The 23,168-nt window shown below is 47.5% G+C and overlaps 1 protein-coding gene across 1 annotated transcript in view; it reads right to left on the bottom strand.

Moving 5' to 3' along the window:
- The window catches only part of POLN (DNA polymerase nu), a 2,789,368-nt gene that overhangs the window by 67,920 nt on the left and 2,698,280 nt on the right, over positions 1-23,168 (bottom strand). The window contains exon 24 of the mRNA XM_085643153.1: positions 4,186-4,296. Within this exon, the coding sequence (XP_085499279.1) occupies positions 4,186-4,296 (111 nt within the window). The remainder of the gene's footprint in view (positions 1-4,185; positions 4,297-23,168) is intronic.

The raw sequence follows: 23,168 nt of genomic DNA, 5'->3' as shown, positions 1-23,168 counted from the left end.
TGGGTACAATCCAGATTGGATTCTGGGGTACCCTTATCAGTCTCTAGTATATGGTATACTATGTACCCAGGGCAAAAGTACCCCAGATGCCTCTCAGGGGATGCAGTATGTATCATGCCACCCCTGGGAGACCATTCAAAATGACACCACAAGTCTGCTACAGCAGCCTGTGTAAGGTGGTGCATGCACCCCTTACTTAGAAATGGGTTCACTATATCTATCATATATCACTGCACATATAAACCTATCAGACACCCCTATTGCAGGCATAACAATCTTGAAGGCAGGGTTCTGGGTTTTATGTGAGAGTGTGCACCTGCATGAGCAGAGCCCCTCTGCAGCCTTCGGAACCTATTTTCCGGGGTTGTTTGTGATGCAGCCAACCATTTACTCTTAAGTGCATTATAACCTCGCGGTAAATGCTAACTTTAAAACGGCTGCATGGAAACATGTCTTGTTTGTTGTCAAACACCTTGGAATCATACCTCCCCGCTAGTAACTGGCGGGGGAGGTATGATTTCACCCTCCTAGAGGGAGAAATATGACAACACTGGTACACACGGTACCAGCTTTCTCGACCTTGGCATCACAAAATGGATGCTGCCAGCCACAGACATGAGTCTGCCCTCCTGCTGCTGGACGAAACTCTGGCAGGGGAAGGCTTGACAATAGGTTTCCTGTCACAGGGAGGTGTGACCACCTCCCAGACAGGCTTTAGTGTATTGGGGGTGGGTGGGTGCACTCTGAGAGTGCTTTGATGTCTGCACTGGGGGCACATTTGGTGTACCTGTGCATAGTCCAGCTCAAACCGGTTGCAGGAGCAATTTGCTCCTGCTCTGGTGCGAAACTGGACAAAGGACACCACCCCTCTGTCCTGACCCTCCCATAGGTGGGTCCCCAGAGTTTGTCCCACCCCTTCCTTGGGTATAAAGTAGGAACCCCTGACTACAGAACTTTAGATTTTAACTGGACTAAACTCTGCTACAGAAACCAAGTACTTTGACGATCTGCACAATGCTGGATGACTGAAGAATCTCCCTTGGCGTATAGGAGTTACTCCCCTGCAAGGCAGGCACCTGAAACGCATCTGATAGTTTGCATCTCCTGAGCTCCTGGGGACTCCGAAGATTTCTGCAACACAGGAAGTGGGTTCCTGTGGTCTCCGAGGTTGCTCTGCGCTGTCAGCTATTCTGAGGCCTGTATCCTTCGTGGGGACCGTGCAACGCAAACCCCTGTGCACCGTGTACATTTGAAGCAGCATATGCTTTTTGGCGATCCCTGAGGCTGTGCTTTGGGCTACTTGTAGTCCTGACCGCAAGCAGTAATTCCACTGATGATTTCCGGCCTACACTCCACGAGTGTTCCGTTGGCTGGTATTTTGTGATTCAGCTCGAGGTCCCTTGGCGATCCCTGGTCCGTCGACCTGTGGGTCCCTGTGAAGGTAACTTTGACTTTACATGGGCTTTCCTGGTTGCTCCAGACGTGCCCTGATTCTCCATAGCTTGGAGAGCCCCCAGGATCTTGCTGGTCCTCACCGAAGCATCTTTACTCTGACTGGGTGGGTTGCAGTTGCCAAGGCTTGTTGGTGTTCAATCCGGACACTGACCCCCCAGCACTCAACATCCTTCGTGGGACAGCTCACCTACGGACTTTGGTCATCGTTGATGTCTCCTGGTCCCCGTGGTTGCAGAGTCAAGCTTCACCACTTCTCACCTGAAACACCTGACATCGGTGGGCATTCGTCTATCGTGCCCCTGGTCACTGTGAAGTGACCAAGACTCTGTCCCCTCTGCTTTTGGGTTCTTCTCAGCTCCGATCCAGGCTTGGATCACACCGGACACTTTTCATCTTCCCTGCAATAGCACTTCTTCGCATCACGCCATTGAAATCAACAAGCGTTTCTGACACCAATTGACCCCTATGCACCCGGCTGCCCTGGGATAGGTAACACGGGTACCTCAGTACTCACAAGAATGTTGGCCTTAGAACCTTCTATGTTCCAAAGGGTTTGCTTGAAGTCCTCTCCGAAGTGTCCTTAATCTTTAAAATTCCAACCGCGACTTTCCCATAGAGTTGTACGGAACTCGCGTCCCCTTGGGTGGTTCCTTGGGGTCCCAGCAATTCTACGTGCTCTAGGCACTGTGGCTAGTCAAGTCGTGGTTGTTATACCACTTCCTTAGTATATGGTTCGGTCTCCCCCTGGAGCCCGCTGTGTATTGTGCTATTTACTGTCGTTATAGTGATTAAATAGTGTGTGCTTTGTTCTCTAATCTCATAAAGAGATTAGTAGAGAGTGTTTAGTAATAAATACAAATATTTTATATATTCCTTGTGTGGTTCTCTTTTCATTTGGTCATTCAGGAGGTTATAATCTGGTAAACCAAGCTGCTTTACATTCCTTCGAGACTTAGCCTGAAGGCTGCTCTCCATAGCTACCACTAGGATAGCTTTCAATAAATGTTGTCTTTGACCTAATCATCAATAAGGGTTGTTTTTGCTGATTTCATTTTTGCTGGTCCAAGGACTCTGCATGCACACTTACTAACTTGCTAACGAGTATTAAAGTGCATGTGCTCCCTCCTTAAAACATGGCTCATCCCAGATGGCATAGTTAATTTACTTATATGTCCCTAGTAAAGTGATAGTATATGTACCCACGACCTGTAAACTAATTACGACCAGTGGGCCTGCCACTCCACTTAAGTAGCCCTTGAAGCATCTCAGGCCTGCCATTGTAGCCGGTGTGTGTAGTTTAAGCTTCTGTTTCTACCTAGCAAAATCAACCTTTTGTCAGGCTTAGGTGTGCCTGGATGGTCCATCACTGGCAGGATGTGATGGCGGAATTGGGCACAGCCCCACTTACACCTGAATAGGCTGTGTCCTGCCTCCACACAGAGGGCTGCCAACCCCTTATAGTTAGTCTGGAGGCAGGGCAGGGAAGGCAGGGTGCCTGGGGTCTTCAAAGGGAAAACTCTAGAAGCTTCTACCCTACTTCAAAGTCACAACCGGGTATAAATACTGGACCTCAGACACCACCACTTCAGTACACTTCTGGGCCTGTGGATACTCTGCCCAGAAGAAGGGCCGCTGAGCTGATGAACGACTCCCACATTGCCAGACGGCTGCTCTGCTGGACTAATGCCTTGCTATGCTGACCCCCTACCTGCTTCCCTTTTGCCTCGGTGAGAAGGACTGGACCTGCATCTCTTGTACCCAGAACTCGAGAGTGACTCCAAGGGCTAGTTGACTGGCATCCTGACTTGAGCTTCATGGATAGAAGGGTCCAACAACTTTGCTCCTACATCTGTGAGTCCACCCGGCCAAGTAGTGCCACCTCAGTACTTGACCCTTGGAAGTGGGCCTAAGAAGCTCTGTCAGTCTCTGTGCACCCAGCAGACCCAATGCATCTTATCAGCTGCTTGGTGCAATCCTGAGCAGAACCGACACATTGCAGCTCCCGATTGGATCAGAACCACCACAAAAACCCACATCACAACACAGCCCGTTGCTGCATCAGAACTGCCACTGCACAATGCATCTTCAGCACAGACCCTCACATCCCTTGTCGGGAGCTGCCTCAACGATGATGCTAAACTACACGTCATAGCCTCGCAGCTCCTCAGAACCCAGGCATCACCCGGACTGCATGACAAATCCTCGTCTCCAGACTTCGCCTAGCAAGCCCTCATCAACAGGACCTTCGATGCATCAGGACCTCGCACATTCGCCTCGCTGCATTACAGAAGCGACACATCACTTTGGCTGCGCTACACATCTAATCACAAACCCTCGGTTTCACCACCCTCAACCAGTAACCCAATTTCTTACAATTGAGCAGTGCGTATTGGAGTTTTGTATCCCCAGTTTTTTCAAGTGCCTGATACCGTTTCTCATGCTTACTATTTTTGATGATTAAGGGGACTACCTCAAAGTAAGTCCTCAAATTGCATTCTCATAAATGGATTAAGGAAGGGTTAAAACATTTAAATATATCTAATTTTGCTAACAGTGAAAAATGTGTCTTTGTATTTTTTTATTTTTAACTTTTTAGAGGCCTATATAACAAAATGAAAACGATAAACTTGAAACTGGAAGGTATACCTGTGTAAAATACATACGCATCAACTTATGGAGATTTGCAAAACGAGTTGACAACTGCCTAAGTTTCACAATAACATTGTTTACCTTGTATTACAAAATTGACTGCTTGTCTTTCTGCTTGAGTCCTAAAATAGTAATTTGAGGCATTAATCTGAGGGAGGAATCTTTTTCGTCCCATAAGGGAGACCACGGATTCTGTAAACCAAGAGAGAAAACAAACAACTGTAAAATAAAGTGATGAGGTAAAAGGCAGCGAAGGACTACAAGTTTATACGTTATGCATGCCCTCACAAACAAATATTAACATGAACACGAGTTTCGAAAAATAACTCTTCACTGCTCTAATAGAGTTTCGTTTTGACACCGTTCTGAAGCCAGAAGGGAAACAAATGCAAAACACCTCCAAGGTGGTGTCCTGGCAGACAGTGCACCTCTGCCTCCCCCGGAAAAAGCAGGTGCCGCACCCCTGTCTCCAATGTCATCCGTGTCCGTGCAGACCTGCTGCTGCTGACAAGCAATTGTAGTCTGCGCTCAGGGGAACATTCCACAAAGCCCCTGTCAACATGGCATCGACATCCCGCTCTCATGGGAGCCGAAAAGCCTTCAGTTAGAGAGGAGGAGGGACAACGCTGAGGTCACTGAGGGAGGATAGAAAAGGCGGGACCGGCATCGGACCCGCCGATAATATGGCGGTCCTGCCGGCCCCCGACGACCAGGGAGGCGGGCCTGTCGCGCACAGCAGTGACGCGACAGGCGCCCCCTCCTCTTTCATTTGCAAAAACAACAATTGATGGACAGAATGCAGAACAATGTCATACATTCACCCCAGTACAGAGATCTGGGCCTAAATCCATCGTTTTTTTGCTCACCATGCCATTCCAGTTTGAACCCAGCCATATGCAAATCAGTCTTGACCCTGTGCCTCATGGGAACAGTCCAGCCCGAACTGCCAAGCCAGGTCCTCCCTGGACTGGAAACAAGCATCCTAGGACCGGTTTCGGGGTTTCACCCCTCTTCAGCCAGGATAGCTTGATTCCAGTGGCATGGAGAGCACGGGACTCACGTCTGAGCATACCCGTCCCACTTGGGGTGACAAATGCAAAAACAACAATTGATGGACAGAATGCAGAACAATGTCATACATTCACCCCAGTACAGAGATCTGGGCCTAAATCCATCGTTTTTTTGCTCACCATGCCATTCCAGTTTGAACCCAGCCATATGCAAATCAGTCTTGACCCTGTGCCTCATGGGAACAGTCCAGCCCGAACTGCCAAGCCAGGTCCTCCCTGGACTGGAAACAAGCATCCTAGGACCGGTTTCGGAGTTTCACCCCTCTTCAGCCAGGATAGCTTGATTCCAGTGGCATGGAGAGCACGGGACTCACGTCTGAGCATACCCGTCCCACTTGGGGTGACAAATGCAAAAACAACAATTGATGGACAGAATGCAGAACAATGTCATACACTCACCCCAGTACAGAGATCTGGGCCTAAATCCATCGTTTTTTTGCTCACCATGCCATTCCAGTTTGAACCCAGCCATATGCAAATCAGTCTTGACCCTGTGCCTCATGGGAACAGTCCAGCCCGAACTGCCAAGCCAGGTCCTCTCTGGACTGGAAACAAGCATCCTAGGACCGGTTTTGGGGTTTCACCCCTCTTCAGCCAGGATCGCTTCATTCCAGTGGCATGGAGAGCACGGGACTCACGTCTGAGCATACCCGTCCCACTTGGGGTGACAAATGCAAAAACAACAATTGATGGACAGAATGCAGAACAATGTCATACATTCACCCCAGTACAGAGATCTGGGCCTAAATCCATCGTTTTTTTGCTCACCATGCCATTCCAGTTTGAACCCAGCCATATGCAAATCAGTCTTGACCCTGTGCCTCATGGGAACAGTCCAGCCCGAACTGCCAAGCCAGGTCCTCCCTGGACTGGAAGCAAGCATCCTAGGACCGGTTTTGGGGTTTCACCCCTCTTCAGCCAGGATAGCTTGATTCCAGTGGCATGGAGAGCACGGGACTCACGTCTGAGCATACCAGTCCCACTTGGGGTGACAATTGCAAAAACAACAATTGATGGACAGAATGCAGAACAATGTCATACATTCACCCCAGTACAGAGATCTGGGCCTAAATCCATCGTTTTTTTGCTCACCATGCCATTCCAGTTTGAACCCAGCCATATGCAAATCAGTCTTGACCCTGTGCGTCATGGGAACAGTCCAGCCCGAACTGCCAAGCCAGGTCCTCCCTGGACTGGAAACAAGCATCCTAGGACCGGTTTCGGAGTTTCACCCCTCTTCAGCCAGGATAGCTTGATTCCAGTGGCATGGAGAGCACGGGACTCACGTCTGAGCATACCCGTCCCACTTGGGGTGACAAATGCAAAAACAACAATTGATGGACAGAATGCAGAACAATGTCATACATTCACCCCAATACAGAGATCTGGGCCTAAATCCATCGTTTTTTTGCTCACCATGCCATTCCAGTTTGAACCCAGCCATATGCAAATCAGTCTTGACCCTGTGCCTCATGGGAACAGTCCAGCCCGAACTGCCAAGCCAGGTCCTCCCTGGACTGGAAACAAGCATCCTAGGACCGGTTTTGGGGTTTCACCCCTCTTCAGCCAGGATCGCTTGATTCCAGTGGCATGGAGAGCACGGGACTCACGTCTGAGCATACCCGTCCCACTTGGGGTGACAAATGCAAAAACAACAATTGATGGACAGAATGCAGAACAATGTCATACATTCACCCCAGTACAGAGATCTGGGCCTAAATCCATCGTTTTTTTGCTCACCATGCCATTCCAGTTTGAACCCAGCTATATGCAAATCAGTCTTGACACTGTGCCTCATGGGAACAGTCCAGCCCGAACTGCCAAGCCAGGTCCTCCCTGGACTGGAAACAAGCATCCTAGGACCGGTTTCGGGGTTTCACCCCTCTTCAGCCAGGATAGCTTGATTCCAGTGGCATGGAGAGCACGGGACTCACGTCTGAGCATACCCGTCCCACTTGGGGTGACAATTGCAAAAACAACAATTGATGGACAGAATGCAGAACAATGTCATACATTCACCCCAGTACAGAGATCTGGGCCTAAATCCATCGTTTTTTTGCTCACCATGCCATTCCAGTTTGAACCCAGCCATATGCAAATCAGTCTTGACCCTGTGCCTCATGGGAACAGTCCAGCCCGAACTGCCAAGCCAGGTCCTCCCTGGACTGGAAACAAGCATCCTAGGACCGGTTTCGGGGTTTCACCCCTCTTCAGCCAGGATAGCTTGATTCCAGTGGCATGGAGAGCACGGGACTCACGTCTGAGCATACCCGTCCCACTTGGGGTGACAATTGCAAAAACAACAATTGATGGACAGAATGCAGAACAATGTCATACATTCACCCCAGTACAGAGATCTGGGCCTAAATCCATCGTTTTTTTGCTCACCATGCCATTCCAGTTTGAACCCAGCCATATGCAAATCAGTCTTGACCCTGTGCCTCATGGGAACAGTCCAGCCCGAACTGCCAAGCCAGGTCCTCCCTGGACTGGAAACAAGCATTCTAGGACCGGTTTCGGGGTTTCACCCCTCTTCAGCCAGGATAGCTTGATTCCAGTGGCATGGAGAGCACGGGACTCACGTCTGAGCATACCCGTCCCACTTGGGGTGACAATTGCAAAAACAACAATTGATGGACAGAATGCAGAACAATGTCATACATTCACCCCAGTACAGAGATCTGGGCCTAAATCCATTGTTTTTTTGCTCACCATGCCATTCCAGTTGGAACCCAGCCATATGCAAATCAGTCTTGACCCTGTGCCTCATGGGAACAGTCCAGCCCAAACTGCCAAGCCAGGTCCTCCCTGGACTGGAAACAAGCATCCTAGGACCGGTTTCGGGGTTTCACCCCTCTTCAGCCAGGATAGCTTGATTCCAGTGGCATGGAGAGCACGGGACTCACGTCTGAGCATACCCGTCCCACTTGGGGTGACAATTGCAAAAACAACAATTGATGGACAGAATGCAGAACAATGTCATACATTCACCCCAGTACAGAGATCTGGGCCTAAATCCATCGTTTTTTTGCTCACCATGCCATTCCAGTTTGAACCCAGCCATATGCAAATCAGTCTTGACCCTGTGCCTCATGGGAACAGTCCAGCCCGAACTGCCAAGCCAGGTCCTCCCTGGACTGGAAACAAGCATCCTAGGACCGGTTTCGGGGTTTCACCCCTCTTCAGCCAGGATAGCTTGATTCCAGTGGCATGGAGAGCACGGGACTCACGTCTGAGCATACCCGTCCCACTTGGGGTGACAATTGCAAAAACAACAATTGATGGACAGAATGCAGAACAATGTCATACATTCACCCCAGTACAGAGATCTGGGCCTAAATCCATCGTTTTTTTGCTCACCATGCCATTCCAGTTTGAACCCAGCCATATGCAAATCAGTCTTGACCCTGTGCCTCATGGGAACAGTCCAGCCCGAACTGCCAAGCCAGGTCCTCCCTGGACTGGAAACAAGCATCCTAGGACCGGTTTCGGGGTTTCACCCCTCTTCAGCCAGGAAAGCTTGATTCCAGTGGCATGGAGAACACGGGACTCACGTCTGAGCATACCCGTCCCACATTGGCAAGCCGGGTAGTGACCCGGAAGTGAAAGGAATCACTTCCGGGTCACGCAAGTTGCCACCCCCTCCCTCCCCCCCAGGCCGGACAGAACCGGTCTGGTGGCTAGTAGTTGCCGATAAAAGTCTGGGAGCAGAGGAATCTTCCTTTTTGTATACACACTTCAAAGAGAGTGGGGGGACAAGGAGCGGATAAGTAGGAGAGGGAAAAGGTCCTGTACCGGTGCTCCTGAAATTAATCCACATGCAAAGTAAGGTAACAGTTCCTAAAGAAATATATATGCCAGTATGGTCTACTATGCAAGAAAAAAGGGAAAGGGGGGATGACAAGGTGTCTCAGACAAGGTTCGAAAGTGGTAGTGTAATGGAGACTGGAGACTCCTGGATGGTACTAGAAGTGCCCTCACACACCCTTGCGGGTGCAAAGCATCATCATCGGGCTGTGCTCCTCGTGGGGGTGGCGCTGCAGTCCCTCATGGGCCCTAAAAAGGGCTCTCTATCGGAGATCTTTTGGTGGAGTCGCCGTAGTTGTGCGTGTGGGTGTGTGGGGAGGGGGGGTGTGGTGGTGAGACTAAAAAGACCTAATGGTGCCCTAACTATTTATTGGTGGGCCCAGGAGGTCTGCTAAAAATAACGGGGGATAATGTTATATAAACATTCTGAGTGGGGAAAAAAAGCTGTAAATACGTCCCACTGCTCTCGACCCGTAAGAGTGAGGGTTTAAAGTGAGAGAGAGGGGGTACAAGTGGATCTTGACCAACTGGGGCGGGGGCTACAGATCTGCCCCGGGAAATCGCTTCGATAACCTAAGGTGCCTCCAGAGTCACCGGCGACTCTGGAGGCACCTTAGGTTATCGAAGCGATTTCCCGGGGCAGATCTGTAGCCCCCGCCTCAGTTGGTCAAGATCCGGCACAGCGTGGACCCTGACTTCTTGCGGGTTCGACGTCAAGGACACGAATAATCCGTGATCCTCCCACAACCTTTTTTGTGTCTCTGGGATTACAGAATACTCTCCCCCTTTTTTCTGAATCCCATCCCTTACTTTTTAATCACCACCTTGGTCCTGACGAAGCGCTAGGATCCATTAGGGACCGGCAACAGCGCGAAACATGTTGACCACCACTTGTACCCCCTCTCTCTCACTTTAAACCCTCACTCTTACGGGTCGAGAGCAGTGGGACGTATTTACAGCTTTTTTTCCCCACTCAGAATGTTTATATAACATTATCCCCCGTTATTTTTAGCAGACCTCCTGGGCCCACCAATAAATAGTTAAGGCACCATTAGGTCTTTTTAGTCTCACCACCACACCCCCCCTCCCCACACACCCACACGCACAACTACGGCGACTCCACCAAAAGATCTCCGATAGAGAGCCCTTTTTAGGGCCCGTGAGGGACTGCAGCGCCACCCCCACGAGGAGCACAGCCCGATGATGATGCTTTGCACCCGCAAGGGTGTGTGAGGGCACTTCTAGTACCATCCAGGAGTCTCCAGTCTCCATTACACTACCACTTTCGAACCTTGTCTGAGACACCTTGTCATCCCCCCTTTCCCTTTTTTCTTGCATAGTAGACCATACTGGCATATATATTTCTTTAGGAACTGTTACCTTACTTTGCATGTGAATCTTCCTTTTTGCCTTCCGCGCTCCCCAGCCTGTAGTGCGACCTTGCTAGGAGGTTGTAATTTAATATTTGTTTCCTTTTCTCCCTTTTGCAGGTTTCGTTTTGTGGTGAAGTGCGGCTCGGTGAAGGATCGCATCGGGAGGACAAAGCGTGCTTCCTGGATCACGGTGCAGAAGAAGCGACTGGCGTCTAGGGTCTCGTGAGGAGTGACGATCGTTGAGGAGAAGGCGATCGGGGCGCTCAGAAACGCGCTGCGGTAGTAGCTTCTCGTGTCAGGGGTCCTACGAAGGGAGAAGCGAGTCGGCGGCTTGTGTGGCGGCGCCCAGACCAGTTACTCGTGCGCGGAGGCGATAAGCGCTCACCCGCACGTTAGTTAGGAGCGCGCTTTGCAGGAAGGGAATCCCCGGCAGCTCCCAGCGCTTATTGCGGGAGGAGTGCAAGTAGCACGTAATCCCCGGTGTGGCGGGGCGCATTTGTAGGGGTGCTGCTCACAAACTTGCGGGCAAGTGATGGTGTGATGCTTGAGGGCTGAGAATTTTACTGAACACACTGTTTTAATCTCAAGGATTATGTGCACAATACCATTGTCCTTAGTCTGTTAGACCTTTTTTAAAGCAGGCTCTCTTGCTCTCAAGGTTGAGTTTCCAATTGAATGTCTGTTATGCTACAATCAGGGGGATGTGTTCAATGCCTGCATAATGATGGAAGTCTGAGAATCTTACTCTCAAGGTTCAGTGTTCAATTGCCATTGCGCTTATTCTGTGGGTTGCACTTCTTATAAAGGAGGCTCTTGCTCTCAGGGTCAAGTGTTCAATACTGAATGTTACGGTTAAACAGAACATACTGTTGGGGCGATTAACTGTGACCTGAGGTTTGGGTCTGAGGCTCCTGTGTTTTTTAGATACGCATATTGTTGTTGTTAATAATTTAGGACTGCAGCTAGTTTTGCGGGAAGTGCAGCACATACGAGGGCAGTATAAAGTCGAAAAATAGATTATTGACTCAAGGTGCAATGCTGTATGGTTGGTGTTTTCTTGGTACTGGTAGCAACGCTCAACACAAGGGATCTATTCCAGGGTTAGAGTGCTGCACAGAATTTTTTATCAGAAGTACGTAGTTACGTTGAATAAGCTTGGACAAATAAGAAGGTAAACAGGGCTAGCATTGTATACACGGTGCAGGTATAAGGGTCAAAGCATTTGACAGGAACGCAAGTGACAATGGGGGGAAAAATGAAGCGGGCGACAAGCGCTCTCGCATGGAATACATGATGGAGACAATGATGAGAAAGATGGTTACCATGGACTAGAGATTGAAGAAGGTAGATAGATTGTGGCAAAACCTGGCGGCACTCAAGGAGAGGGTTGAGAGTCAGGAGGGGGCGTTGGAAAGGCCCAGGCGCACCATAATACCCCCCAAGCCCAGAGGTGAATTGGATCCCCTGCCTAAGCGGGTTGGGCCAAAAAAGAAGGAGACTAAGACTAAAGCCACAGCGCCGGTGTCTCAGCCCAGAGAAGGGGAGGTCCCTGGACCATCAGGGGTGGTTCCACTGGTGAGAGTCCCTTTGAGTGCCCCGGCCCCGACAATACCAGTGGGGGTGGTACCTTTGGGGGAACCATAGACTGCTCCATTAACGGTCGTCCCGGCAGGAGCAGTTCCGGTAGCCATCACGCCACAGGGCCCAGGGGTGCCTGACAGTGGGGTCCCTAAAGAGAACCCAGCAGGCATTAATCCGGTTCCAACAGATTTGGTGGCGCATTTAGCAGCGGTTCTGCCTTGGTTGGGGAAAGCAGGGATTTTGTCGCCAACAGTAGGGGTGAAGGACATACAAGGGGACCCTGAGGCAGAAGCAAGGAAGTTGATTGCCCAGTTTGTGGTAACACCAGTGGGGCCACTAGGAACAGGGCAGGCGCCTCCTTCTCTTCCCAACCCCATCAATGGGGGTACACCAGGGGACGTCAACAAGGAAGTACCGGTGGTCAGCCAGGCGAAGGAGAAGCTGACAGAACCTGCTGGAGTGACCACAGCAGGTAAGCAGGGGACACTGCCAATGCTGGGAGTGGGAGAGTCTCGTACCGGGAGGGAGATCGTGGCTAGGCATGTGTCGCGCAAGTTGAAGGAACTCATTTGGTCAGGGTGCTATGGAAGCATGTTTTCTCTGCTAGTGGATGAAAGAGAAAGAGAGGAAGCTAAGAAACAGAAGGACTGGATGCTCCAAAGAGAATGGGCAAGCGAGTTGTTAAGATTCAGGGTGGAGGAGAACTTAAACAACTGGATCAGGGGTTTTTCAGTATTCATGGCAGTAATGGCTGAACGTTTTCCTAACATACAGGCAGAGATGACATGGTACCAGAAATGCATTACCATGGCTCATGACAAATATGGGGGATGGGGTTGGAAGCAGTATGACACAGATTTCAGGAGGGCGAAGTCATCTGACCCTGCGCTATCCTGAAACCAGGTCGACACGATCTCTTGGTTGGATCAGTTTGGTGCACCACAGACCAATTATCAGTTTAGCACAACGCAGGCTAATAACAGAGGACAGGTAACTCCAGCTTTTTAGCCTTATCAGCCCTTTCGGCCTGCGCAGAAAACAGGCCCTGCCCATGGCTCAGGTAGTAGAGGGGGGCGGAAGGGGACTTGTTGGGATTTTAACAGGAGAACATGCACTAGGGCGCCAGGCACATGTAAGTTTAAACATGCCTGCTCTATCTGCGCAAATCCTTCCCACCCAGAATCCAAGTGTCTCAAAAAATCTAGGGATAAAGGCAAGAGAAAGCAGAATTGATGGTAGAGTGCACCAAGTCACACATTCCCCCATTGACATCACAGCTATGACCCCGTGGCTAAACAAATACCCTTGTCATTCTACTGCAAGGACACTACAAGAGGGTTTCACGTATGGGTTAGGATCCCTGCCCCAGATTATATCGGGACGCCCGAATGCAAGAATCAATTATCAGTAAGGACCAACCCAGGCGTGGCGGCAACTAAGATTGCTAAAGAGTTACGCCTGGGCAGAATAATGGGCCCGTTTGATCACATTCCGGTGCATAATTTTGTTTGTTCTCCTTTGGGTGTTGTCCCCAAAAAAGAGGAGGGCGAGTTCAGGTTGATCCATAATCTATCGGCACCTAGAGGCAACTCACTGAATGATGCCATCAGTGATGAAATTTGTAGTGTGAAATACGAATCATTTGATCAGGCCGTGGAAATGCTTAGGAGGCTGGGCCCTGGCGCTTTGCTGGCAAAATCTGATATTGAATCAGCTTTTCGTCTATTACCTGTTCACCCAGAGGACTTTCACTTGCTAGGCTTTAAGTTTCAAGAAAAATTCTACATGGATATGTGTATGCCCATGGGTTGCTCGGTCTCCTGCGCCTATTTTGAAAAATTCAGTTCATTTTTGGAATGGGTTTTTAGACGTGTGACCGGGCACCATTCTGTAAACCAAGAGAGAAAACAAACAAATGTAAAATAAAGTGATGAGGTAAAAGGCAGCGAAGGACCTTCAACACGATGATTAATTCCTTCAAGTTTATACGTTATGCATGCCCTCACAAACAAATATTAACATGAACACGAGTTTCGAAAAATAATTCTTCACTGCTCTAACAGAGTTTCGTTTTGACACCCTTCTGAAACCAGAAGGGAAACAAATGCAAAACACCTCCAAGGTGGTGTCCTAGCAGACAGTGCACCTCTGCCTCCCCCGGAAAAAGCAGGTGCCGCACCCCTGTCTCCAATGTCATCCGTGTCCGTGCAGACCTGCTGCTGCTGACAAGCAATTGTAGTCTGCGCTCAGGGGAACATTCCACAAAGCCCCTGTCAACATGGCATCGGCATCCCGCTCTCACGGGAGCTGAAAAGCCTTCAGTTAGAGAGGAGGAGGGACAACGCTGAGGTTACTGAGGGAGGATAACAGGATGCCAGGAATGTTTTTTTTTTCTCTGAGTGAGAGTGAGGCTGATTTATGGATGTGGACGGGATGGTACCTATGGGAGTAATGTGTGGGGTGGCAGGATGCCAGTCTTTTTTAGGGCATATTTTGTGGGATGGAGATTACCAGATGGTGCTGGTGAGGGTGGCAGGGCATAAGGTAATTTTAAGAGTGGCTACGGGAGGTGACTGAGGCCATTTTGTTCATGTCTCAACCCTGGCTGCTTTACCCTGGCACTTCTAGGTTTGGGACCGTCCTCTCACAAGTCACAACATACAATTGTAGATGGGTGTGTCACGTTTTACGTCTCGGGTTACAAGTCACATCTTAGACAACTTGAGTTTTGCTCTATTTGGCTGTTTGAAGTCACTTGAAAAAAAACTATTAGCAGCTATCCAGTTATAAACCTTGATTTTTAGCATCATTCATTATAAAACATGCATCAATGAAACTTCATTCTAAATGTATTAACACATTGTAGTCTATCAAAGTGGTATTTCATTATAAAAGATGGCTTGCATGTGAACATTTCTAAAAATAATTTTCCGATAGGAAATGTTAACTATGTTATTTCTCTGATTTTATTTTGTAAAAAAAACACTAAGGACTTGTAGCTATCATGCTATTGCAGGCCTTCTCATTTCAAGTAAAGGCAAGGAACTATAGTACCAATACAATTGCAAGCACACTCAAATTAGTATCTGCTACTTGACACAAATGAAACAGGTTTTCTCCAAGAACAGGTTGGGAGTTAGCCCCACTGGATCTTGTCTCCACCACCCCGCGCTCCCCCCCTCCCCCCAGTCAACCTTTACTGGAAGCTGTGGACTCTGCAAAAGAAATTTATAAGATTTGAAAATTCAACAATACGCAAAAATACAGACACAAGTATACAACAAATTGTTAAATATTTAATTTAATTTACCAACATAAATGTGGAAAAATAATGTTTTTAATGTTTCAATTGGAAGGTTTAAGCTTTTCAAAATGCCGTTTTATTTGTAAAAGGCGAAGCATTATTCTAGACTAGCAAATCACTGCGTCTTCAGCGCTTATCAGTGCTACTTCAATTGAGGTCACCAATCGTCAAACCTGTAGGAAAGTTCTCCTTTTCGCATGGTTCCCGACCCCCCACTTTAAGCCTGACTCTGATGCATCTTTGACTGAATGTGCAGTGGGTTCCTGTAAACCAGGTTCCAAGTGCCTGTGTTTTTTCCGCAAAATTGTACCTTTGTTTCCACAATTGGAGTTCCTCTGGCACACTTGTAAATTCCTTGTAAAAGGTACCAGTGGTACCAAAGGCCTTGTGAGCAGAGAGTAAGTGCTGCAGCATGTATTGTGCCACCCTAAGAGACCCCTCACGAAACACATGCACACTTCCACTGCATGCAGCCTGCATGTTAAGTTATGTTATAGTGGGTTTTATACCGCGCTCAAATACTCAAGAGTGTCCTGGCGCGCACAGTTACCAAAGCCCAATGGAGCGGAATGTATAAGTCATCTAGTTGAAAAGGAAAGTTTTAAGTTGTTTCATCATTGGAACAGATGAAAGTGAAGAGTCGACCTGGCACACATCCTTGTTAGGCTCACCAGCAATGCAAGAGGCAAAGGTAAGTCACCCCTACAGCAGGCCTTACAGCCCTAAGGCATTGTTCACTACAACTGATGTGAGGGCCTAACTGCATGAGCAGATATGCCCTTATAATGTCTAAGTCCATTCTTAGACTTTGTAAGTGCATGGAGAGGCCATACTGAGTACATGGGCTGGGAGCTTGTCTCTACGAGTTCCACAGCTCCATCATGGCTTCACAGAGTTCCAAGAAGTTTAGTATCAAACATCTCAGATTAATAAACCCACACTGATGCCAGTGCTGGATTCCTTATTAAATGCACTCAGAGGGCACCTCAGAGGTGCCTCTTGCAAACCTACCAAACCACTAGTTTGTGCCTGACTGGTCTGCACCAGCCTCCCATCTCTCAACATGTTTCTGACTCCCTGAGGCAGGAGCCTTTTGCTCTCGTGGGTCAGAAACAAAACCTGCTCTGGTGGAGGTGCTTCATAGAACAGCGGTGAGCCTCAAAGGCTTCCTTTCTTTTGTTATGCAGACCAGAGCCTCTCCAGCTAGTGGATATGCCTGCCCCTCTGACCAAGTACCACTTCTGGTGGCGAGATTGGCAGTAAAATTAGTAAACAAGAGAGGAGTGTCCCCTCTCAGCCAGGAACACCCCTAAGGTGCCCTGAGCTGAAGGGACCCTCTCCTTTGAAAATGCTCCATATTGTTTTGGAGTATTCTAGCCAACAGGGTCTAGGGATATGTCCCCTTCCCAGAGGGAGTGAACATACAAAGGGTGTTGTCACCCTAAAGGTAAGTAGCACATTTGCTACAACCTTCTATCCCCTCTAACACCCCTAAATTGAGTATTTAGGGGCACCTCTGAACTTTAATCTCAGAATACTGATGACCTACGAATAAGAAGACAAAGAAGAGCTGTGCAGCAGAGAAGACTGAAGACACCAACTGACTTTGACCCAGTCCTACCGGCCTGTCTGCATCCCTCAAACATTGGCTAAAGAACATCAATTTACCCCGCATCCCATTGACCTCCAGAAACCTGGGAGGACTGCCTGCCTTCAAAAAGACTCCTATACTCCCATGGACCTGTCCAGAAGAAAACCAACTTTAAAGACCAAGTGCTCTGCCTGTGGAACCACAATGCCCACGGGCCTAGTCCAAGTGGCCCACCAGTCCAGAAAATGTTCCCCATAGATCCTGAGCAAGAATCCTTCATGGTTTGACCCCTGCCAGACCTGACGTCGACACCTGCAGCCTGTGCACAACGACCCCCCACAATCACAACCACACTGGTAAACTGATTTCCGATGCCAAAGCGCCCCCTACACCCGGAGCACCAAGGCCTTGGGGAGATCTACCAAGGGTGTCCTGATGATCCAGCAAACCCCAACTTACCTGTGCAGCTTTTTCCGATTTCAAGATTCCCCATTTGTTTGCTTTGGGTGCCCGAGATGTGCTGGCATTCTGCGCCCGGACGCCACTGTGTCACTAAGGGTGTTAGTTTGGTGCTGACTTGTGGCACCCCTATGCTTACCATAACCCCCAGATACTGGATTACCAAACTGTTCTACGTACCTGTAAGTAGTTCCACTTCAATTGCCCCCTTTCTCTATTGGATAACATTGGCACCAGAACCTGAGTTTGACCTCTGCACCCGGCCGCCCAATTCAGGGAGGTCACTTACCTGAACCTTGTCTAGTACTGACTCTTCATCCAAAAGCTGAATGTCGTAAATCATTTACTTTCCTGCATATTAATGATTGTGTTTCCTCCTATAGGATAACATTGTATTGATTGAAAAATGCACTGTGTCCACTTTTTACATTGAAAACCAGTAATATTGCAAAACATATTTTACTGCACCTAAGTATATTTGGTTATAAAATAAATGTGCTTAAAGTAATATTTTGGCAAACCATTGGTCTCGGATTCAGTCACTGATTGTATGTAATAATTTCTTGTCTGTGTGTGTACAACAAATGCTTAGCACTGCCCTCTGATACGCCTAACTGCTCACCCACACTACCATAAGAAAGAGCATTAGTATTATCTACTTTAGCCTCTGTAAAGCCTCTGGGGATCCACTGGACTCTGTGCCTTATTTTGGTATAGTATACACGGAGCCAGCTTGCTGCATTGGTGAATTAGAGGTGGGGTCTACTACTTTGCATTTGCTGGACCACTCTGACAAAAAGTGACCACAGTACTATAATCCAAGTAGATTCAACTGAATTTTTTCAATTTTTTAAAGTTCTTGTTAGGGCCATGGTTAAGTCCCTTGAGCATTTTTGAAAGTTTTAAAAGCCTGCTATAGTTATGAGTAAAAGTGCCTAGAAAGTTTTGAAAGTCCTTTTAAAAAAGCCCCAACTTTAGTAAAATAATGGATACAGAGAACGTGGTTGTGGAACTCAATCTGACCACTTACCTCCATTTTGGCATGAAGACGCTAAGGACCTTCTGTAGACTAAATACAATTAAAACTGGCTCCAAACCTAGCAAGAGCAAGCTCCAGGGCTCTTGGCAGAATATGCTAGGTAACACCCTTCTGAAGAGGAGGACCTCCTCCCAGAAGAAGAAAATAGTGATGAGGGGTGCAATTACCAACCTCCTCACCTAAACAAGGGTTGGTCCCTGCACCTATCTTTCCAAGAGTAGTGCAAAGGGTACCTAGGTCCCACACAGGTGTGTCAGGCACTCCAAGCAACATTGAGAACAGTCTCAATGAGGAGGCCATTCTTCTAGCAAGGATGGCTCGTAGATTATCCCCGGAGGATAGATTCCTGACTATAGAAAGGGAAAGAGCAGATATGGGCCTAGCACCCATAAATGGTGGCAGCAACTTAATACCCAGAGATAGAGAGAACTCTTATGACCCTAAGATCCCCAAAGGGATTGTTCCTAAATATGAGGAAGGTGATGACATCACAAAATGGTTCACAGCATTTGAGAGGGCCTGTGCATGGTGACATGTGAAGAAGTCACCAGTGAATAGTTCCCAAAGCAATGCTCCCCAGTGTAAGTGCAGGGATAGACCCCTGACACTCACTTGGACAGATGCTGAGTTCTATGACCTCATGAAGAATACCCTGATTGAGGGTATACTGAGGAATACAGAATTATATTCAGGGGGGCTCAAAAAACTTCAAACCAGTCCTGGGTTGACTTCATAGACTGCTCAGTATAAATACTATATGGCTGGTTAACTGGAAGTGAAGTGCATGACTATGAAGGGATTTATAATCGGTTTATGAAAGAACATATTTTAAGCAATTGCATTAATGAAAAGTTGCATCAGTATCCAGTAGACGTAGGTCCAATTTCTCCCCAAGAATTAGGAAAGGAGGAAGACCACTGGGTTAAGACTATGGTGACCAACACTATCACTTGGGGTGACCAAAAGAAAGGGTTATAAAACCTTCCCAGGGGAAAGTGGGTGAGTATCCTAAGGATAAAAATAAAGAGTCTTCTAAAGGCCCTCAAAAACCTGGGTCCCAGAAATCTTCACAATCCAACAATGAGCAAACGGGTAAGACCTTTGATCTCAAAGAACAAGTTACTTACCTTCGGTAATGCATTATCTGGCAGAGACTCTATCTAGCACGCAGAAGTCAGTACTTTTAGTATTTTCCACGCCAGAAGCGCAGAGCCATGAAGTAACTGATGTAGTCGTGTGCAAAAATTAGGGCCCTGAAAGTGGAAACAACCCTAGTCCTACTGCATCAGTCTGCAAAACGAGGAGGCATGGGTAGGGCTGTAAGGAATCTGCAGCTAGATAGAGTCTCTACCAGAGAATGCGTTACTGAAGGTAAGTAACTTGTTCATCTGATAGAGACTTCTAGCTGAAGATTCCTTACCTTTGAATCAGATACCTGAGCCATACCATCCTAGTGGTGGGTTGCGGACTCATGATCTAGAATAAGAAGTCTTGCAGGACTGAACGGGCAAAGTGCATGTCCCTGCGCACTTGACCATCAAGGAAATAATGTTTTGCGAACGTGTGCAATGATGCCCACATTGCTGTGTGACAGATGTGTTGGACTGGAACTGCCCGAGCCAAGGCCGTAGTCGCAGCCTTTCCCCTGGTGGAGTGGGCCCTCAATCCCTCAGGGGGCTGCTTCTTTGCCAAGGCATAACAGATTTTAATGCAGAGAACGACCCAGCGAGAGATGGTCCTTTTCTGCACTGCCCTTCCCTTCTTTGCTCTCACATATCCCACAAAGAGTTGGTCATCCCCTCGAAACTCTTTTGGGCGGTCAAGGTAGAACGACAACGCCCTTTTTGGGTCCAGTATGAGTAGACGCTCCTCTTCCTTATTATTGTTATTATTTATGGGATTTGTAAAGCGCATGGCTGCCCTAAGGCTTCCCAGCGCTGCTCGGTCAGATACTGAATAAGGGCCAACCATGTCTTAAATGTTTTGCTTAAACAGCCAAGTCTTGATCTCTCTGCAAAACTCTAGTTCTCTGTCTATCAATCTGTGTTCTAGCGGCAAGGAGTTCCAGAGTTTGGGGGCTAGATGGGAGAAAGATTTTCCTCCCCATTTCTCCCTCCTAACTTTTGTCTGTTTTAGGAGTTCTTCCGTGCTGGATCGCAACTGCCTCTTTGGGATGTAAGGAGAGATCGGCCTCCTAACTTTTTTTGGGCCTCTATTATGCTGTGCTCTATGAAAAATAACCAGTGCCTTGAATTTTATTCTAACTTCTACTGGGAACCAGTGGAGTCTAAATAAATGCTTTTTTACTGACTCCTGCACCGGGATGTTACACAGCAGCCTAGCTGCTGCATTCTGGGCCACCTGCAGTCTCTGTGTGACATATTTAGGTGCACCCAAGAACAATGAGTTTCCATAGTCCAGTAGCGAAGTGACTAGAAAATGGACCACTGTCTTCCTTAGTTGTATGGGGATTCTATCCAGGATTTTACGCATGCTTCTAAGAAGTCCGAAACAAGTTGCTGTGACCTTCTTGGCCTGTGTCACCATAGAAAGATCAGTTTCCTTAGGTTTTTTACTGTTTCTGTTGGAATGGGTGGATTACCTAGGGGCGCAGGCCAGTCTATGATGGGCCTGGGTATTGCTTTATTTCCAAGGAGTAGTAAGTCTGTCTTGTCCCAATTTAACTTTAAACAACTTGTCGTCATCCACTCTTTGACTTTTACCAAACAGGAAGATGGTCTCTCACCATCCCTGCAGTTTTTTGGATCCAGGGAGATAACTAGCTGGGTTGTATGACTAAACAACTACTGCCTAAACCACGACTGCCTTAACCACGAAGGCTAAACTACGAGCATTGCTAAACCACTACTTTGTAAACAACGACTTCTTTAAGCACTAAAATTCTTTACATTACTTTTTATACATTTTTTTTTATTAGCCTTTCGCATTGAGGAAATGCAAACAGTAGCATGCATTGGTTTGTTAAAATCGTGAAAACTGTGCATAACACTAATGCTAACCCCTGTTTCAAATGTAAACTCTTCCCTCAGATATTACTTTACATTAGGGGTATCCACACATTTTTTTAACTTTAAAATAAAGTTTGTAAATCTTACCTGTCTGCAAATCCTCCCTCTTCTCATCTTCACCGGAAGGCACTACATTCCGGAAAACATTTGAAAACTATCTTGCGCCTACATCAGCAGATTCGTCATAAATAGAAGACAAAGATTTCAATACAAATTTATTTTAAAGTGTGTGAAAATGTTACAAGAGTAACATGATTTCAATATAACATTTTTTCCATGTCCTTGTTATTAAAAATATAACACATTATTATTAAATTGTTTTTTTTAAGCAGAAATGCGTCGGACATTTTTTTCCCCTAATAAATTTTCCATTTTTTTTTCCAAAAATGTAAATATATCGTCTTTTTTAATGTAGTCCTTCCTTCCTTACAATGACAGAGCATTCCCCAAGACGCTGTTCCCACGACGAAAGCATGATGAGATCAGACTGCTTCCCCACACTCCTTATAGTCCGCCAGCCAGGAGGCACCACTTCCGAATCCGAGTGGGTGGGGGTGTAGAGAAATCCTCGTTGCCCGCCATCCTGATTGCAGCATTGCCATTTCGTTCACGAAGAAGAGTGGGTGACGGAAAAAAATTGATGTGCCAATCATTACTAATTAATTAATTAATTAATAGATTTATGACATGCCTTTTGAGTTGCACTGCTGTGCAGTTCAGAGTGATGAGGGTGCGGAGAACAGTGACGTAACACTCCAACACTGTCGAATGGTGAGGATTGAGGGGCGGACAAAAGTGCAGTAGTCCTCATTGCAATACATCTTCGTTCGTTCTTGAAAGTCGTGGTTTAGGTCTTCGTTGTTGTTGAAAGTCATGGTTCAGGTCTTCGTTGTTCGAGATTCGTCGTGGTACTGACTTCGTTGTTAAGGTAAGTCATTGTTCCAATTTCGTTGTTTAGGATGTTTCCCAACTAGCTGCGTATCATCGGCATACGAAGTCATGGATATATCAATTTCTAGCCCGATCTTGGCAAGCGGCTCAACATAGATATTAAAGAGTGTTGGGCTCAATGACGAGCCCTGTGGCACGCCAGATTTTAGAGACATGGTCTTGGAGAGAATGGTATTCTCCTGTACTTGAAATTTCCAATCACTCAGGAACGACGCCAACCATTTGAGCGCCGTGCCCCTAATCCCAATGTCTGAGAGCCTTCTGCGTAGTATGTGGTGATCCACCGTATCAAAAGCCGCGCTCAGATCTAATAAGAGAAACGCAGCTGGTTTTCCCTGGTCCAATGATTGTCTTAGCTCCTCCACCACACAGCAGGGCAGTTTCTGTACTGTGTTGTGCCCTAAACCCCATCTGTAAAGGGTGAAGGCATTGATTGGTTTCTAAAAAATCTGACAGATTTTTATTAACATGTTTCTCTAATAACTTGCCAACAAATGGTAGCAAGGAAATAGGGCGAAAATTCCCTAGTTGCGATTGATCTGCGTTGGCCTTTTTCAATATAGGCTTTATCACAGCATGTTTCCAGGCCACTGGGACTATGCCTGTTTCTAGTGACTGATTCATGATCTTTGTTAAGATCGGTGCCATAATGGGTGTTACTGTTTACATCCTTAGAGGGATGTGGGGGAGCGAAGAAGGTGGGCAAAGTGATGGACTGACCCAGATGGAATGGGGTCACAACCTTTGGCAAAAAAGATGCCCTGGTGCATAGCACCACCTTGCCTGGAAAGGTTCATAAGATAAGGAGGCAAGCTGGATAATGCCTGCAATTCACTCACCCTCCGGGCTGATGTAATTGG

The sequence above is a fragment of the Triturus cristatus genome, chromosome 2_2 (genome assembly GCF_964204655.1).
Source record: "Triturus cristatus chromosome 2_2, aTriCri1.1, whole genome shotgun sequence".
Classification (NCBI taxonomy): domain Eukaryota; kingdom Metazoa; phylum Chordata; class Amphibia; order Caudata; family Salamandridae; genus Triturus; species Triturus cristatus.
The sequence above is the reverse complement of the archived record's forward strand: the minus strand, read 5'-3'. Positions and strand labels throughout refer to the sequence as shown.